General features: G+C 33.0%; 2 protein-coding genes across 2 annotated transcripts in view; one reads left to right on the top strand and one right to left on the bottom strand.

Annotated features, from left to right (window-relative positions):
• The first annotated feature begins 3,703 nt into the window (after window positions 1–3,703).
• On the top strand, window positions 3,704–6,807 carry LOC119637533 (derlin-2). Its single transcript, XM_038033600.1, has 4 exons — window positions 3,704–4,259; window positions 4,328–4,687; window positions 4,815–4,978; window positions 5,333–6,807. The coding sequence occupies exons 1-4, from the start codon at window positions 4,167–4,169 to the stop codon at window positions 5,535–5,537; spliced, it is 822 nt and encodes a 273-aa protein (XP_037889528.1). The 5' UTR covers window positions 3,704–4,166; the 3' UTR covers window positions 5,538–6,807.
• Window positions 6,685–14,853, bottom strand: part of LOC119637532 (protein phosphatase PTC7 homolog) — a 26,859-nt gene continuing 18,690 nt past the window's right edge. The window contains exons 3-5 of the mRNA XM_038033599.1: window positions 7,167–7,483; window positions 6,970–7,108; window positions 6,685–6,857 (exon numbers count right to left, since the gene is read on the bottom strand). Coding sequence (XP_037889527.1) covers window positions 6,808–6,857; window positions 6,970–7,108; window positions 7,167–7,483 — 506 coding nt within the window. The 3' untranslated portion in view covers window positions 6,685–6,807. The remainder of the gene's footprint in view (window positions 6,858–6,969; window positions 7,109–7,166; window positions 7,484–14,853) is intronic.

Genomic DNA, 14,853 nt, shown 5'->3' with positions numbered 1-14,853 from the left:
TCATATAAAAATAATGGATTTCTTTTTCCCCAAACTAATATATAGTATATATATGTGTAGTATATATACATCCAATTAATCAATACATAGGTCTACATTCCAACAAAGAACTTCGTGTTCACATCGAACTGTTTTTACTCAACTAAGTAAATCAAAATTATATAAAGCATGTAGCTAACAGAATGAAATAAAGTGAACTAATACGCCTTCTAATCGTTTATGATGTCAGCTTAGTTTCATGTTCGTATTTCAACTTTTTTAGCTATATTTCGCGAGAAGCGCTCTCTCAAAATTGCCAATTGCTTACGCTTTGTTAAAGTATTGGCTGCATTTATAAAAGAAAACCGCTGTAAATTGAAAATGAAAAAAATTTGCGAACAAAATTGTTCCATTGCAAACAGGTGAACCAACATAAAAATGTTAAGTTTGTGAAAGGTAAGTAAATTAATTGATTTTTTTTTTTTTTTTTGCTTTTTACTCCAATTGTTTTAATTCCCCAAAGCTTGCCAATTATGTATCAGCAATCCTCCCATACATCATCTTATACTGTTGCTATCATTGATAAAGCACAAAGGAGCAACAAATAATAAAAACTCATCAGTCTACTAGATTTATTGGTCTTATCGCCAATCCGTTTAACACTTACTTTGGGTGACGGATAGCGATTTCCTCTTAAGCTTATCATAAAACGCTTTTATTGTTGTATCAGATATGATAGAAGAAATGGAAAAAAGGTCTAAGTGGAATGGTGAGTTAATCTACATACACATATGTTCTTGCCTATATTCATATAAATATTTTATTCCTAAAGTTTGCGATCAAAAGAAAATTATGGAAATAAAATTTTGATTTCCTTGATCAAGGCTTCTTGACGACGGTGCCGACGTTTCGCCTTCCAATTGAGGCGAATAAGTGAGGAAATATAAACTGGGACATCTTGTAAATTTAATAAAATACGTAAAGTGTAAAGCACCTTTAAGGTGTTTTGTGAAAATTACACAGTTGGCTTTTATTCATATAATACAAAATTACAATTGATTTGCAATTCATTTTAAAATACAAATTCCTTATAGATACATTCATATGTTAATGCATTAATATAATATATAAAATAAAGCTAAAATGATACATATTAAAATTCTAAATTCACTTTCACAGTCAAAATATTCCTAAAAAATAAAAATATGAAATTATATGTATTATATAAAATTTCAACTTTCACTTCATTTTATTTTGTCCAAAAATTACACAAAGGTTCACGTTTGTATGATTTTGTTATTGATTGTAAACAAACAAACGTCGAATTTGTTCCTTATTTTCGAAATTAATTTCGAATGAGGAACGTCATACATAAACGAAATGTTTCTGATAGTATGCCTTTCAAATGAGAGCTAGTTAACTAATAGATACATAACTAGTGCTCATATGTTTGCTTAAGTGCAGCCAAGTCAAAAATGGCGATGAAAAATTAATTCTGTGTCGTTTTTGTCCAATTTTCTATTAGAATTCTATACGGAGCGCGAAAAAGATACTAACAGCAATATACATTTTTTTTTAACTATTGGCATATTTTTCGTTTTATCCTATAAACTATAAACTTGGCATCATTGACACATTTTAATATTTTGCCTATTCACAATTTCATTGTAGTAAACCCATAGAAAGGACCGTATAATTTGTTTGAAGCCAGTAAATCTTTGCAGAGGTGTGCAAAATGGTGAAACTGTCAATAAACTGCACGATTACTGTCCTTCGTTTTTCTTTTTCAAAGAATACTTTATGTCGCGCATGCGCCCTTTAATATATAACATATAATTTGATGAAATAAGCGAATTTTTAAGTACAGAGCTTATATAGTATATACATATAAATAAAAGCTCAAAAATATGTATATATATATATATATATATAAATATAAATATATATATATGTAAATAAATATATATATAGATATTATAGATTATATACTTATAGATTATAGACATTATAGATTATATATAAATAGTTTATAGCTTATTATATATATATATATATTGTTATGAAATTTGCTTTTTACAAGATACAGTCCGTATCACTAGATCGCGGATATTTTATTCAAGAGAAATACACTTCAAAGTTCTTTTATTTTACTACTTTGTCTTTCACAAAAGTAGGAGTATTTATTTACAATTATATTTCTTACATGTAGGATTATTCACAATTTATTTTGGCCGTACTCTCAGCTCAAATGTTCTTGCCCGACTAACTCTGCCTTCCCCAAATATGCTATTTATATACATTTTTACAAGCATGTTACTATACCTAAATTTATGATTTTATTTCTAATCCCAGCCTGCTTTTCCTCTAATCGTTTTCATCAGCCTGCACCTGCATGACGAGCCCGCGAATATGCACTTAGCTTTTACCTGTTTGCTTTTCCACTAATCGTTTTCATCGGCCTGCAACTTCATGAGGCGCCTGCGAATGCTCATATGGTTTTTCCTTCTTCAGGGAATTTATTATTAGGGAAAATTCCTTAGCTGACATTAGCTAGATTTGGGATTTTCGTAACAATATATATAAATATATATATATATGTATATTTCCTAAACTCAAATATTTATTTCCTATCCTTCCGGTCGTCGAGCCGAAAAACTTTTTCAAAATAATCGTGTCATTTCCTCCCTTTTCAATTTTTTCCCCTTACAAAGGCCAATTTCACCTTTTTTCAGCCTTTTGGAAAAGCGAGATTTCATTTCACAAAACCAGCACTGACGACTTTCAATCAAGTCTACGAGCTATTAAATATCCACATTTAATTCAGTCCTGTATTCGTAAAAATTTTGCTTATTGTTTTCACACTAAGAAATGTTCTCGAAATTACCCTTTTAGAGGGTGCAGGAAAGAAAGCAATGTTAGCAACTGTCTCTTTGTTCGTAAAGTCTCTGATAAAGCTGTTTTTCAAAATCCTCGACCTTCGTGTGCACTGTTCACCTGAATGATATAGAAGGCGAATTCAACTATTCGTATCCTTTTTGCCTTTTTCTTTCTTCGACTGACTATCATGGTCACTTATTTGGATATAGTCCGATAAATTGGAAAACGTTTCTTGATTTTTTTTCTTTTTAATTTACTACTTGACCTCGAACTTTTTCTTTTTCGCAAAATGTAAAAACTCGTTTAACCATTTTAAAGGAAAAATATTAACCATATGTTTAGTTTTTGTTTTCTTAACTACATCACTGTCTTTTTTCTTCTGTCAATGAGAAAGGATGCAGCAAAATTAAAATTTTTGCATGATGAAATAATGCAATGCAAACTATATATTCAACTATACGTACAGACTTACATTTTGACAGTTGGGGCACGATGCCATTGCAGCTATTATTTTAAGTGCTTTCGTTGTCGAATGTGGGATTTAATTAAACTAATTGTGTTAATTTATGTTCAATTTAGCCATATTTAAAATAAATAAATAATTAAAGGTACAAAATTTTAGTGCATTAATTAATAAGAGCCAGATATTGTCTTCAATGTTCATGTAAATTCGCAACATTCCCTGCAGTATTTCCATTTAAGTCTTTTAGGAAAAGCTGTGATAGTATGTAAGTTATGGTACATGTCTGAAGTATATTCTTAAAATAAACTGTTGGACTTTCTAGTTTGTTCACAACCTTGCGCGTCAATAGAATGAACGCATGCTATCGTATGTTTAAACTAATAAAAAAAGAATTATAATTCACTTCTGCACGTTACGCATTAATTGTCAAAATTGAGTTTAGTCTACTTTTCCTTCAAAATTTCGAAAGTGTTGTATATTGTTGTTCTTAAATTCCTTCGTCAGTTTTTCTTTTCACCCTATATGTAATTCTGGCAATGCTGTATATGTAAAAAACAGCTGAATAGAGGAAAGTTTCTGTGGTTTTTTCATTAGTTATAAATATTAGCTACAAAAAGTTGTGCGAATTAAACGACGTTTTTCTGCAAACGCACACTTGATAACAGTAAATATTTAAATAACAATTAATTCAAAAAAGTTGTGAACCATATAATTCTATAAAAACACTGCATAAATGCAGTATAGTGAGCAAAGGATTGTATGCACAAGGTTGTTAGCGAGGATTATTTAGCCGACGATTGGAATTTCAATAAGCAATAATTTTCGACATACCATTTGCAAATGTACGATGGCCTTTCAGAGTATAAGACAATTTTACGTAGAAATTCCTCCAGTAACTCGCTTTTACACGACAGCATGCGTCCTTACTACATTGGTTGTGGTAAGTAATAAAGACACGTCACGTTTTTGATTTAATGAATGATACTAAGGCTTACCGATTATTTACAGCATTTGGATATTGTATCGCCTTTACAATTATATTTCAATCCTACTTTAATTTTACGTAAATTACAATTATGGCGTTTAGCAACAACCTTCCTGTTTTTTGGTTCATCAGTAGGCATAACCTTTTTTTTTAACATTGTCTTCACCTATCGTTATTGTCGCATGCTCGAAGAGGGATCTTTTCGTGGACGAAGTTCCGATTTTGTTACCATGTTTTTATTTGGTGCCGCTCTTATGACTTTTTTCGGCATGTTTGTAAACCTATTGTTTTTGGGCCAGGCCTTTACACTTATGCTAGTGTACGTCTGGTCACGTCGTAATCCAGGTGTACGTATGAATTTTTTCGGTGTCATGAATTTTCAGGTGGGTCCTTTTAAATAAAAAACGCGACAAGCTAAAAATATAACAGCTGCGTGACTTATTCCAATTAACGTAATAATACATGCCGTACACTTTAATACTTTTCTATTTTGGTTTTCTCGTTTTTTAGGCACCCTATTTACCTTGGGTTTTATTGTGTTGCTCCATGATTTTGGGTAATACCATATGGGTGGATATAATTGGCATGGGTGTCGGCCATATATATTACTTCCTCGAAGACGTATTTCCATTCCAAAGAAACGGTTACAAATTTCTAAAAACACCAAATTTTCTGTAAGTTTACGTCAAACTTTAAATTTTCATTCCCTTTACAAGATTATCCCATACATCAAAGAGAATTATATCCTTTTAACATAATCATAAACAGATAATTTTGTATATTCGGAAATATTCATCAAAACATAAATCTTCAGATTCGATGATGAAATCATAGATTATCGAAGCGCGAATTATCGAATTAAATTAGAAAAATTAAGTCAGTATAGATACTCGAAGTTATTATAATTTTCAATATATTCTTTTGTTATTCATTAGCGATCATATGCGAGTTTTACGCACTATCGTCGCTTAAGGGCTGAAGTTCTTTTTCACTTGCTTTTCTTTTTTTCATTTTGCGTTTAATTGTAGAAAGCTTTTATTTAACGAACATATAGACCGTAATTATCAACCGCTTCCGGAAGATCGTCCAGGCGGTTTTAATTGGGGCGGCGACGAAGGCCAACCTCCACCAGATAATAATAACGCTGAAGAAGGGGCACTTAATGCAGAAGTCGCACGAGATCCTCAACAAGATCATAACCAAAGAGATATTCCGGCGGCTGTCGTAAATTAGTTCACCAATTCGAAATGTTAAGAAAACCCGCCGTTTCCAAACAAGCATCTCGTAACAATTAGTGATTTTCCAAGGTTTTTCTTCAAATTTTTCAATTTTTCTTACTACTTCGCAAATAGCAATCGTTTTGTGGAAATGCTTTAAAGTTCATGTATATTTTGCTACTAATTTTTATAAGCGCTGAAGTACTATTGAGTCACTATAGGTTAAATTTACAAAAACCAAATGATCTAAAAAATAAACGTTAATAGAAAAAAAGTTGTTCTTTACATTAAAACGATTATGTTCTATGTTTTATTTTTATTATTTTTCATTTTCTTCTTTTTTTATTTATTCATACAGTTCCGACAATAATGCGATTTCTCGTTACTGTTATCGAATTTGCCCTTTCCGTAAAATATTACTGTTGCCAGTTGCTTTTTGCCTTTAATCTTAACTATTTTTTAATTAGTATTGATTGGATTGATTTTATATATGTTGCTTGTACGCGGGAATAATGCAAAGTAAACGTTTCTGTGGCTCTTATTCACTTTTTTTTTTGGCGGCGGGGGGAGGGGGCTTTCAAATATTTGTACCTAGATAAGCCTAGAAATTAATATGTAGCGAACATCACACCTCCCAGTAAGCAGTACAAACAAGCTAAATATATTAATTCGATTTTTGCCGTTCTTTTTACTTTTCTTTTTACAAAATGGCGATTATTTTTTGCATGGAAAGATTGAAGCAAAAATAGAAAAGCCCGATTGAAGAACGTCGTTTAACTTTAGAATGTTTGAAATTAATGATCGTTTCGTTGCGAAAAAATGCAAAAAAAATTATGATTACAATCACGAAAAACTGCTGAAAGCAACTTTTTAATAACTAAATTTGGGATTTTTCAATTCATGAGGAAAAAACGTCAATCTTATGAAATAAAATAAAACCTGAGAAACTTAAAAAATTATCCATATATATATATGTAAATATTTAGATGTTAATGATTTAAATAATTAATCATCAAAAATAAAATCATTCTAAACTGTTCACACTTAAAACACTAGTCGAGTATACGACAGAACTGAAAAAAAAGTCTTAAAATATATGATGGACTTAAAAAATTAAAGCGCTATAATAACTATAAGTAGTGTTTGAAAACTTGAGAAAGATGTTGAGAGGGACAAAAATAGAGAAATAAAGTTATAATGGAAAAAAATTAACTATTTTCGCTTCGTTATACACATGATATCAAAAGTTAAAATAATCTTAAAATTAAAACACAAAAAAAAAAAAATTAAATTGCTACAGTCGCGAGTACCACAGTTATGTCATCAGGTTTGCCGCCTAAAACAAAACAAATACACATAAATTACAAAAAAAAGGAGATATCTCAGCTGCTAGCCGCGGTCAAGGAGATGAGCTCCTTGCTCAAACCTGTACTGCTTTAAATACTTACCCGTTGCATTTATATTATTACGTCTTGCATTAATTGCAAATGGTGACATAAAGTCACTGTCGAACGACAACGAGCGAGCCATCAACGCCAGGGAGTTCGCAGTCATTTGTAGTTTAACAGGATCTGTTACACCTTCAACCTAAAAAATTAAATTTATATAGAAACTTTTAATCAATTGAAAATAAATAAATTCTTACTTCTTTTAACATATCCAATAATAGTTTTTCGGGCACATTATCGAAGACGCCATCTGTAGCCACCAAAATGACATCACCATCCTTAACGGGAAAGCTCAAAGTGTCTGCTGAATCTGGACTATCGCTTAGGACATTATGATCGTGACCAGGTGGTGGCAGTGACAACTGAAAGGGCGTATTAAAATAATGTTGCTGCTCCTCTGACTTATGTACAATTTCGCCCCTGCGCACTACCATAAAACCACTATCTCCAATATTCGCCGTATAGACCGTACTATTCTCACGATTCAGTACAAGCACGCAAGCTGTGCTACTACCTGGAAAATTTCATATTCAAGAAAGATAAAACTTGCGCTTAGATGCCCACCTAAATAATTATTTTCCTTAAAGTAGGAAAATGTTTGTATCGTACAAGTAGATGTCAAAGATTAAATACTTTTAAAGTTAATGCGTTAAAAGACTTAAAAGAACACATACTCTTGCAGATTGCATTCGGAGAACTTTCCTCATTATATCCAAACCATTGCCGCACCCCACAACGTGATTGCATTTTGATCGATTTTAATAAAGAAACGCGTTTAACCCGAAAAAACAAAGAAAATCATTAGAATCCTCCCATGAAAGTGTAAACAGAGTTCAATCGAGGAAGAGTATTGATGGAATTATTGGTGGTGCACTGGCGAAAATAGAGAATACATAGTTCGATTGAAAAATGTTTCTCACTTTGTTAAATATATTACATCTGGAAAATAAGATCATATCATATATATAGACGAAGGAGAGTAATTTCCATCAAAATTCAATTTGCGATCATTTAAATTTTTCTGCTGTTCCGATAAGAAAGCATAATTGTCTTCATTATAAGAGACAATTTATTTATCAATCAATTTACTCCTGTAAGGAAAAGTCGTTTAGTCCGATTCATTAACTACTTTTCCCTCTCGTTTAAGATAGATCCACCTTTTATTATACGTATCGATTCAGAATCATAATCTGAATTGATCTATCCCTACCAGTCCGTCTGATATCTATCCATGAAAACTTGTGTTCAAGTTCCAGGTCGCAATTTTTGAGATATTTGCATGATATTTGGTACAGTGGCGTGTTTTGACCCAAAAACGAACACTGTGGAAAATGTTTCGGATCGGTCCACTTCTTCGCCCACTCTTTTTATAAAGCCGTATTGTGAAAAGTCGTTACATGGAAAAAAATTGCAATTCCCAAAATTTCTCGGCAAAAGTGGATAAGTAGTAGTATCTCAGCATACTAAATGGGTATGAAAGCTTTGGACCTCCTGCGGCATTTGCGAGAAATTACTATAGTATTATGGGTCAATTTCCATCACCACATATTAAAACTTAGACTTCTGATCTATAAAGGATCAATTTTCGCGAAAATCCTTATTAGGGTAGGATTAAAAAGTAATCCGAGATGGTCCAAATTTGGCAAAAATAATTTTTTTATCTTAAATCACTTTTTTGATATAATGCTAATCATAAAGCGATGAAGGTTATACCTTTTTATGATATAAACTTTAGTTTCCGTTAGATGAGGGGGGATTCAAGAATTGCCCCAGGCAATCCGAAGTTTTTATACCAATTTAGAATGCCGAAATCATATTTTTTAGCCACTTTTGACAAGAAATTTGCAAAATTACAATTTTTTTTACTTTTCAGAATAGGGTGTTATATGGGGAGTGGTTGAAAAAGTGAATCGGTGCGAACCATTTTCAACAGCGTTCGTCTTTGGGTCGAACCAAATTTCCCAAAATTTCTCCAAAATATCTCGAATATCTATAGCTTGAACACAAATTTACATGGGCAGATAGCAGGCTGATAGACAGATTTAGATCAATGCAGATTATGATTCTGAATTTAAAAGGTGCGTCTATTTAAGCCCTTCTGCCTGTTATATACGACTGCACTAAGTTAATATATCTTGTACCACAAGTGGTGTAGGGTATAAAAATGTGATCCATTATACCCAATAATGGTAGCAATAGAAAGAAGCGAAGAAACTACATTCTACTAAAGAACTATGGATACGCTCGTGCAAACGAAAGTGAAAGAATAACAATTCCGTCCCAAGAATTCCAAATTTCACTTGGAAAAACTCTTAGCTAATAATTGCTTGCATATATTTTGATCAGCGACGTCTATTAGTGAAAATGATGCAAAGTAAGAATCTACACAACGGTTAAATTCAATGATTTCGATCTTTCTCTATATAAAACAGCAGTTTTGCATTTAGTATTATTGAGTGTATACAGACGCTAATCATGAAACGTTCAAAATTGCATTTTCCGAAGCGCATGAAACACTTTTAGAAGCTTATGGTGATGGTGGTGCATCATATCCCAATTGTCGATTTTCGTTTCAATGGCTCATAAGTGATGATTTGAATGTCAACGACAAAGAACGGACTGAAGGACTAAAAGAGCCATTGAATTGTAAGACTTATTGTACGAAACATGAGCTCAAACTCTCAAAGAACTTTCCAACAAGGAATTCAACAAATCAATTGTTTCTAAACGTTCACATGCGGTGGGAAAGACCCAAAAGGAGAGAAAATGGCTATCATACGAATCGACTTAAAATCCTATTTTAAACAGTTTCAAAAACGTAATTTGGTTGCTCGCCGAGCAAGAGTGAGTGACGATGAGAATTCGATCTACTATAACAATCCCAAGCGCACAAAGTCATGGGTTAGTCCAGGAGAGCAATCCAGCTCAACACCGAAATGAAATATTCGTGGCCATAAAGTTTTCCTACGGTTATGGTGGGATCAGCAAGATATAGTGTATTACGAGCCGGTAAAACCAAATAAAATTGTTACTGCAGATGTTAGCCGACGTCAATTAAACAAATTGAACGATATATTGCTGCAGAGAAGTCCAGCAATAGCGGCTAACAGACGCAAAGTCATCCAGCTTCCAGTTGCAGCTCGAACGGGAAGTTCTGCTGCACACAATGGCATAGCGCCTTCTGATTACCGTTAGTTTTTATCGGTGCAGCACGTGGCACACGATTTCATAATGCTGAAGAAGTACGAAAATGGGTCGATGATTGAATCGTTGCCACACCAATATTGTTCTTCTAACGCGGTATCGCCATGTTATAAGAAAGGTGGGAAATATAATGACTAATATATTGTATAACTGTATAAATTTCTCCATATTGTATAAATTCCTCCATAAATAACTTATTGAAGTAAAAAATGGTCCAAATACACGCAAGCAACAAATTCATATTCATAAAATGTCTTTTTATGCCACTCATATTGTATAGAACCATTGGATATGGCAATTTTGGCTGTATATCTAATAATCAATTACAAATTGGGCCAATAGCTGCGCCAGATAAGCTGTTAACAAACGAAAGAATAACAGAATATCAGAAAGGACTTTGGACTCGTTGTTCATTCGTATGCTTATCAGTACTCAACCAAGAAGTTTCTTGTCTGACACATATACAGCATTACTACTGACAGATCCATACGATTTCTGAGTAATGAAAAATCTGAATTTCGTGTATTAATTAAACGTTGCTTTTTGGTCATAATCAGCGAAAGCTTAAAAGATTTTATGGTGACTCCTGCTGTCAAAGAAAAAAAATAAAGCAATTTGTAGACGGATTATTAATTTTAAGCACCGTCATATTAACTGGTCGCCCGAATTTGGTAATCGTTTCAGAAAACATAGAACAAAATGTTTTTTGCAGACCGAAAAGTTGAGATGGCTAACATTTTAAAGATATCAGAATATATTGCATTTACTAGTTCGCATGAACACTCGTGTGCCATGTTTACTCAACATTGTGTGAGCGTTATTTGGCGAAGGAAATAGGATTTTTTCATGCACGATATGTGATAAGGGATGAAACAGATATCTATCCCTACTCTGAAAGTCAAATCCGAAACGGCAGAAACCCGTGAAAGTTGTCCATAGTGATCAAAATTCTGTAAAATAGTGGTCGGAATGTTATGAAATCTGGACACGTTCTTTCTTCGAAGGCTGGCACTATTCAAAAATGATATGCGCCTGCCAATAGTGTTTTCCTGCATATGCAAGACCAGAGAGACTTATTTTGTGATATGCGATATTTACATGAGGAAATTTAGTTTCATGAAACCCTGATGGACGATGAATTTAATTCTGGCAAACTATAAGACAATTAACATCATCAAAACTATTCTTTGTTAACGCTATAAAGTTATGGAATTCATTGCCATTCGATCGAGCAAATATTTAAAATTTTTAAGGGTTTTCAACAGATTTATACATGTTTATAAAACAAGTGAAGAAAAGATGATATCTCTTTTTGTAGTTGTAAGCAATCGAAACAATAAATAGGCGAGTGCATCAAGCATCACTTTATTCAAATTCCTTTACGTATATGGTTGTGAATGATGATCATTTTTTACTCTTCCCTCTCTTTTTTCTACCGTATGTATAAAATTTTATGAGAGATTGGGTTTCCTTCGAACGTATGTAGTTTTTGTTAGCCCCAATATCGAAAGGCGGGCTTTCATACTTTCCTTCATACAACCTTTATAAGATATATGTGATACAGATCCGCTTACATTTAAACGTATCCGCATTTCCGCTTGTCCGCCTCTTTGCTATCTTTGCACAAAAACCTTCATATAACCTTCAATATGATATGGATGACTGATTAAGTTTCAAAATGGACATGAACCTCGCCTCAAGTAGTCTTAAGAAATTGCTATTTAAAATTTTTAACACGTACTGATTTTAAAATTAGATACCACAAAATTGAAAGCAAAGAGAAATGTGCACCGTGGTGAGCTCGTGAACTGCGATTTAGAACTTAGAGTATAGTTATTATGATCCAAAAATTTAGTACTCCAGGGTGAAAATAGTTCCAATTGGCCAACGGAAGCATTCCCAATTAACAGAATACTTTGAAATTCTTACGTATTCGCCGTAAGGAAGCAAGGCTTGCTTGCTTCCGCTTGAGTAATCGACACAAGTGTTCAAATCTGAGTGCGATGGAGTTTACTTCTGTCGTAGCTATAGTCAGTGCTCAGTCAGTAAAAGTATAAAATTTATCTTTTGAACTCACATCGACTAGACTTCAGCCGCCATTTCTATATTTCTTTCTTTCTTTCTTTCTCTTCCCTCACGTCTTTGTGACCGTCACTGCATTATGTGAATAGAGGACATCCCTTGAATGTCTGACTGAATCGGTGCGAGTGTTTTTTCATGATAACGGATAAAATCGAGAGAGAACAGTAGCTCCAAAGAATGTGTTAATCACACACTGAGTAAAGATCTAAGCATGAGAACGCTGATCCCACGTTATGTGCGTGTTCCGGTATTTTATTGGCACACTTTAAGCGTCGATTAATTAGCGTAGAGGAAACTTGAATACACCAGTACATTCGGAAAACAAAACCAGTGGAAACAATAGATTGCGAAGGGAAAATTGGCACGAAAAAAAGACAAAAGTTGTTATTTCGATCAGGAACATCATGGCGACTGTTTTGTGAAGTAGCTATTTAGGTATTTTGGTCGATTATCTGAAAAAAGGAAAAACTCGTTCAAGGAGCTGAAGGCACAAGGAAAACGAAGAAAATATATTTCATCATATTGTTATGGCAAAAATTCACTGTTCTATGTTAACAGTTAATTTAGTCCCAAATGCCCATATTTTTCTCATTTCTCTAATCACAAAATGTTGTGCTCGGAGGACAGCGATTTTGTCAAATCAGGGAAGTCATCACTTTCGCTGACTTGCAGAGGAATGCTCCGAATACCGGTTGGATTGAATGAAGGGAATGGGAGCATTCCGTTGGGGGAAATATGTAGACCTATCAGAAGTCTAAAAAAAAAAAATTAAAATATTTATAAAGGTAAACTGTTTTGTTTCTTTCTTAAGTCGGTTATTTTCAGCCAAAACCCGTATAAATATTGCCAATGCAGATGATTATATTCAGCGTATTATCATTTATTATTCGTTCATCATGTATATTATACGTTTTGCTTGCATTCTCATCAACTGTTTAAATAAAGGAATACACCCTGTTTTGCTGTTCATCCATACTCCCTTTTCCTCTCCTTCCATTGCCATTCATATTATTAAACGTTGCATTCTTGCATTAATTATGCAACTAAGTTCCAGAATTTTATACATAGAATATATTAACCGTGCATGTAGTGGACATAACATGCCTACTTAAGCTTCTTTTCTTAGGTTTCTTTTAAGGCTTGACCGTTTGGTAACAAAACTCAATCATAATACCAACACATATGACAACCAGAAAATGTCTTCACCCAACAAAAAATATATGTCAGGTTTTGTGACAAATAAAGAGCATTTACTGCTGCTGAGTAATGATGAACAATGGATGCCTTACGATAGTTAGGATGCCAATACGCCAAAACTCATCGTATTATTATGATTTTTCAGCACAACTACGGTCCGGTTCCTATGGCAGAACTTGCCCAGAAATCGCTAAGCATCATTAATATGGAAAAAGTGACGCGCACTCCATTCATTTATCCGTAGATGTTAAGTCTTTCTGATTAACATGAATTTAAATGGTTGATTTATTTTTTATAATGATTCCACCAAAAAAAAATTTTGGTGTTGCTATGATGTGCATAGACTCAAAATGCCTATTATCTTTCCTACACATAACATATATTCTGCCTAAAAGAAGGTTAGTGGTTAATTTGATGGGAGACGGCTTGTAATGAATCATTTTTTGAGTTTCTCTTGCAATCCGGAACTATTCTTGTGCACCTTCATGAATCCTCTGAGGGCCATACTAAATTGTAGTTGATCAAGTACTAGAAATCCTAAAGCTTACAAGTCGAGATGCACTTTTGCAGTTTAATCGATTTAAATTGAAATAAAGTAAGTGAACATCAATCGTTGATGTATGCGCCGCTATAAATATTCCGCCCTTAGGGTCATAGGACGAAATAAATGCTAAATGTTATTATTTATAAAACAATGCCTTAACATACAGCTCTAAAAATAACACATTTACCATATGGTGTCCCATCAAAAATGTGTCTTTGCTTTGCATGCGAGATGTGTTTGTATGTTTGAACATTTTTAAATAAACTTTGGCTGAGAGCCAATGCTAAAAAAAAAAAAAAAAAAAAAAAAAAAAAACGAAAACGAAAAGAAAAGAAAAGAAAAAATCAAGAAAGAAAATAGAAAAACAAAAGTGAATAGTTCATGAAAACAAAAGAATGCGAAAAATCAAAACAAATCTTTATTATGTTTCCTTTTTCTTTTTTTTTTGTTTCAAATCATCAAAACATTCAATTGAAATCTGAATTAAGTACTACGTCAATATGAATAATAAATTGTCACACAAACACGCACACGCACAAACACACAGATATATTTTTGTTATCAATTACGTTAGAACAGGACAAAATATATACAAACCCACGTGAATTTTATAACAAAACCACATACACACAGATACACAAAACTGAAGATCAACAACAAAAATCGCGCATACAAATAAAAACACCTTGTTATCAGTGTAACGGCCAAAGTGTTAAACTCTCGTGTAAACTTATAATAAGAGAAAGACATCATCCCTACCTTAATCTATACAACGCTCTATACTCTACATTTTAAAAAGATTCATTTCAATTCGAAAACCAGTTTAGAACTATAATAAAACCGTTGAAATATACACA

Source organism: Glossina fuscipes, unplaced genomic scaffold, assembly GCF_014805625.2.
Source record: "Glossina fuscipes isolate IAEA_lab_2018 unplaced genomic scaffold, Yale_Gfus_2 60, whole genome shotgun sequence".
NCBI lineage: Eukaryota > Metazoa > Arthropoda > Insecta > Diptera > Glossinidae > Glossina > Glossina fuscipes.
Note: the sequence above shows the minus strand (reverse complement) of the source record. Positions and strands in the feature narration are given on the sequence as shown.

Bases quoted from the DNA above. Each gene is read 5' to 3' on its own strand.
- LOC119637533 (XM_038033600.1), top strand. From the start codon at position 4,167: ATGGCCTTTCAGAGTATAAGACAATTTTACGTAGAAATTCCTCCAGTA. The intron at 4,260-4,327 runs GTAAGTAATAAA...GATTATTTACAG, and splicing joins TCCTTACTACATTGGTTGTG to CATTTGGATATTGTATCGCC. The intron at 4,688-4,814 runs GTGGGTCCTTTT...CTCGTTTTTTAG, and splicing joins TCGGTGTCATGAATTTTCAG to GCACCCTATTTACCTTGGGT.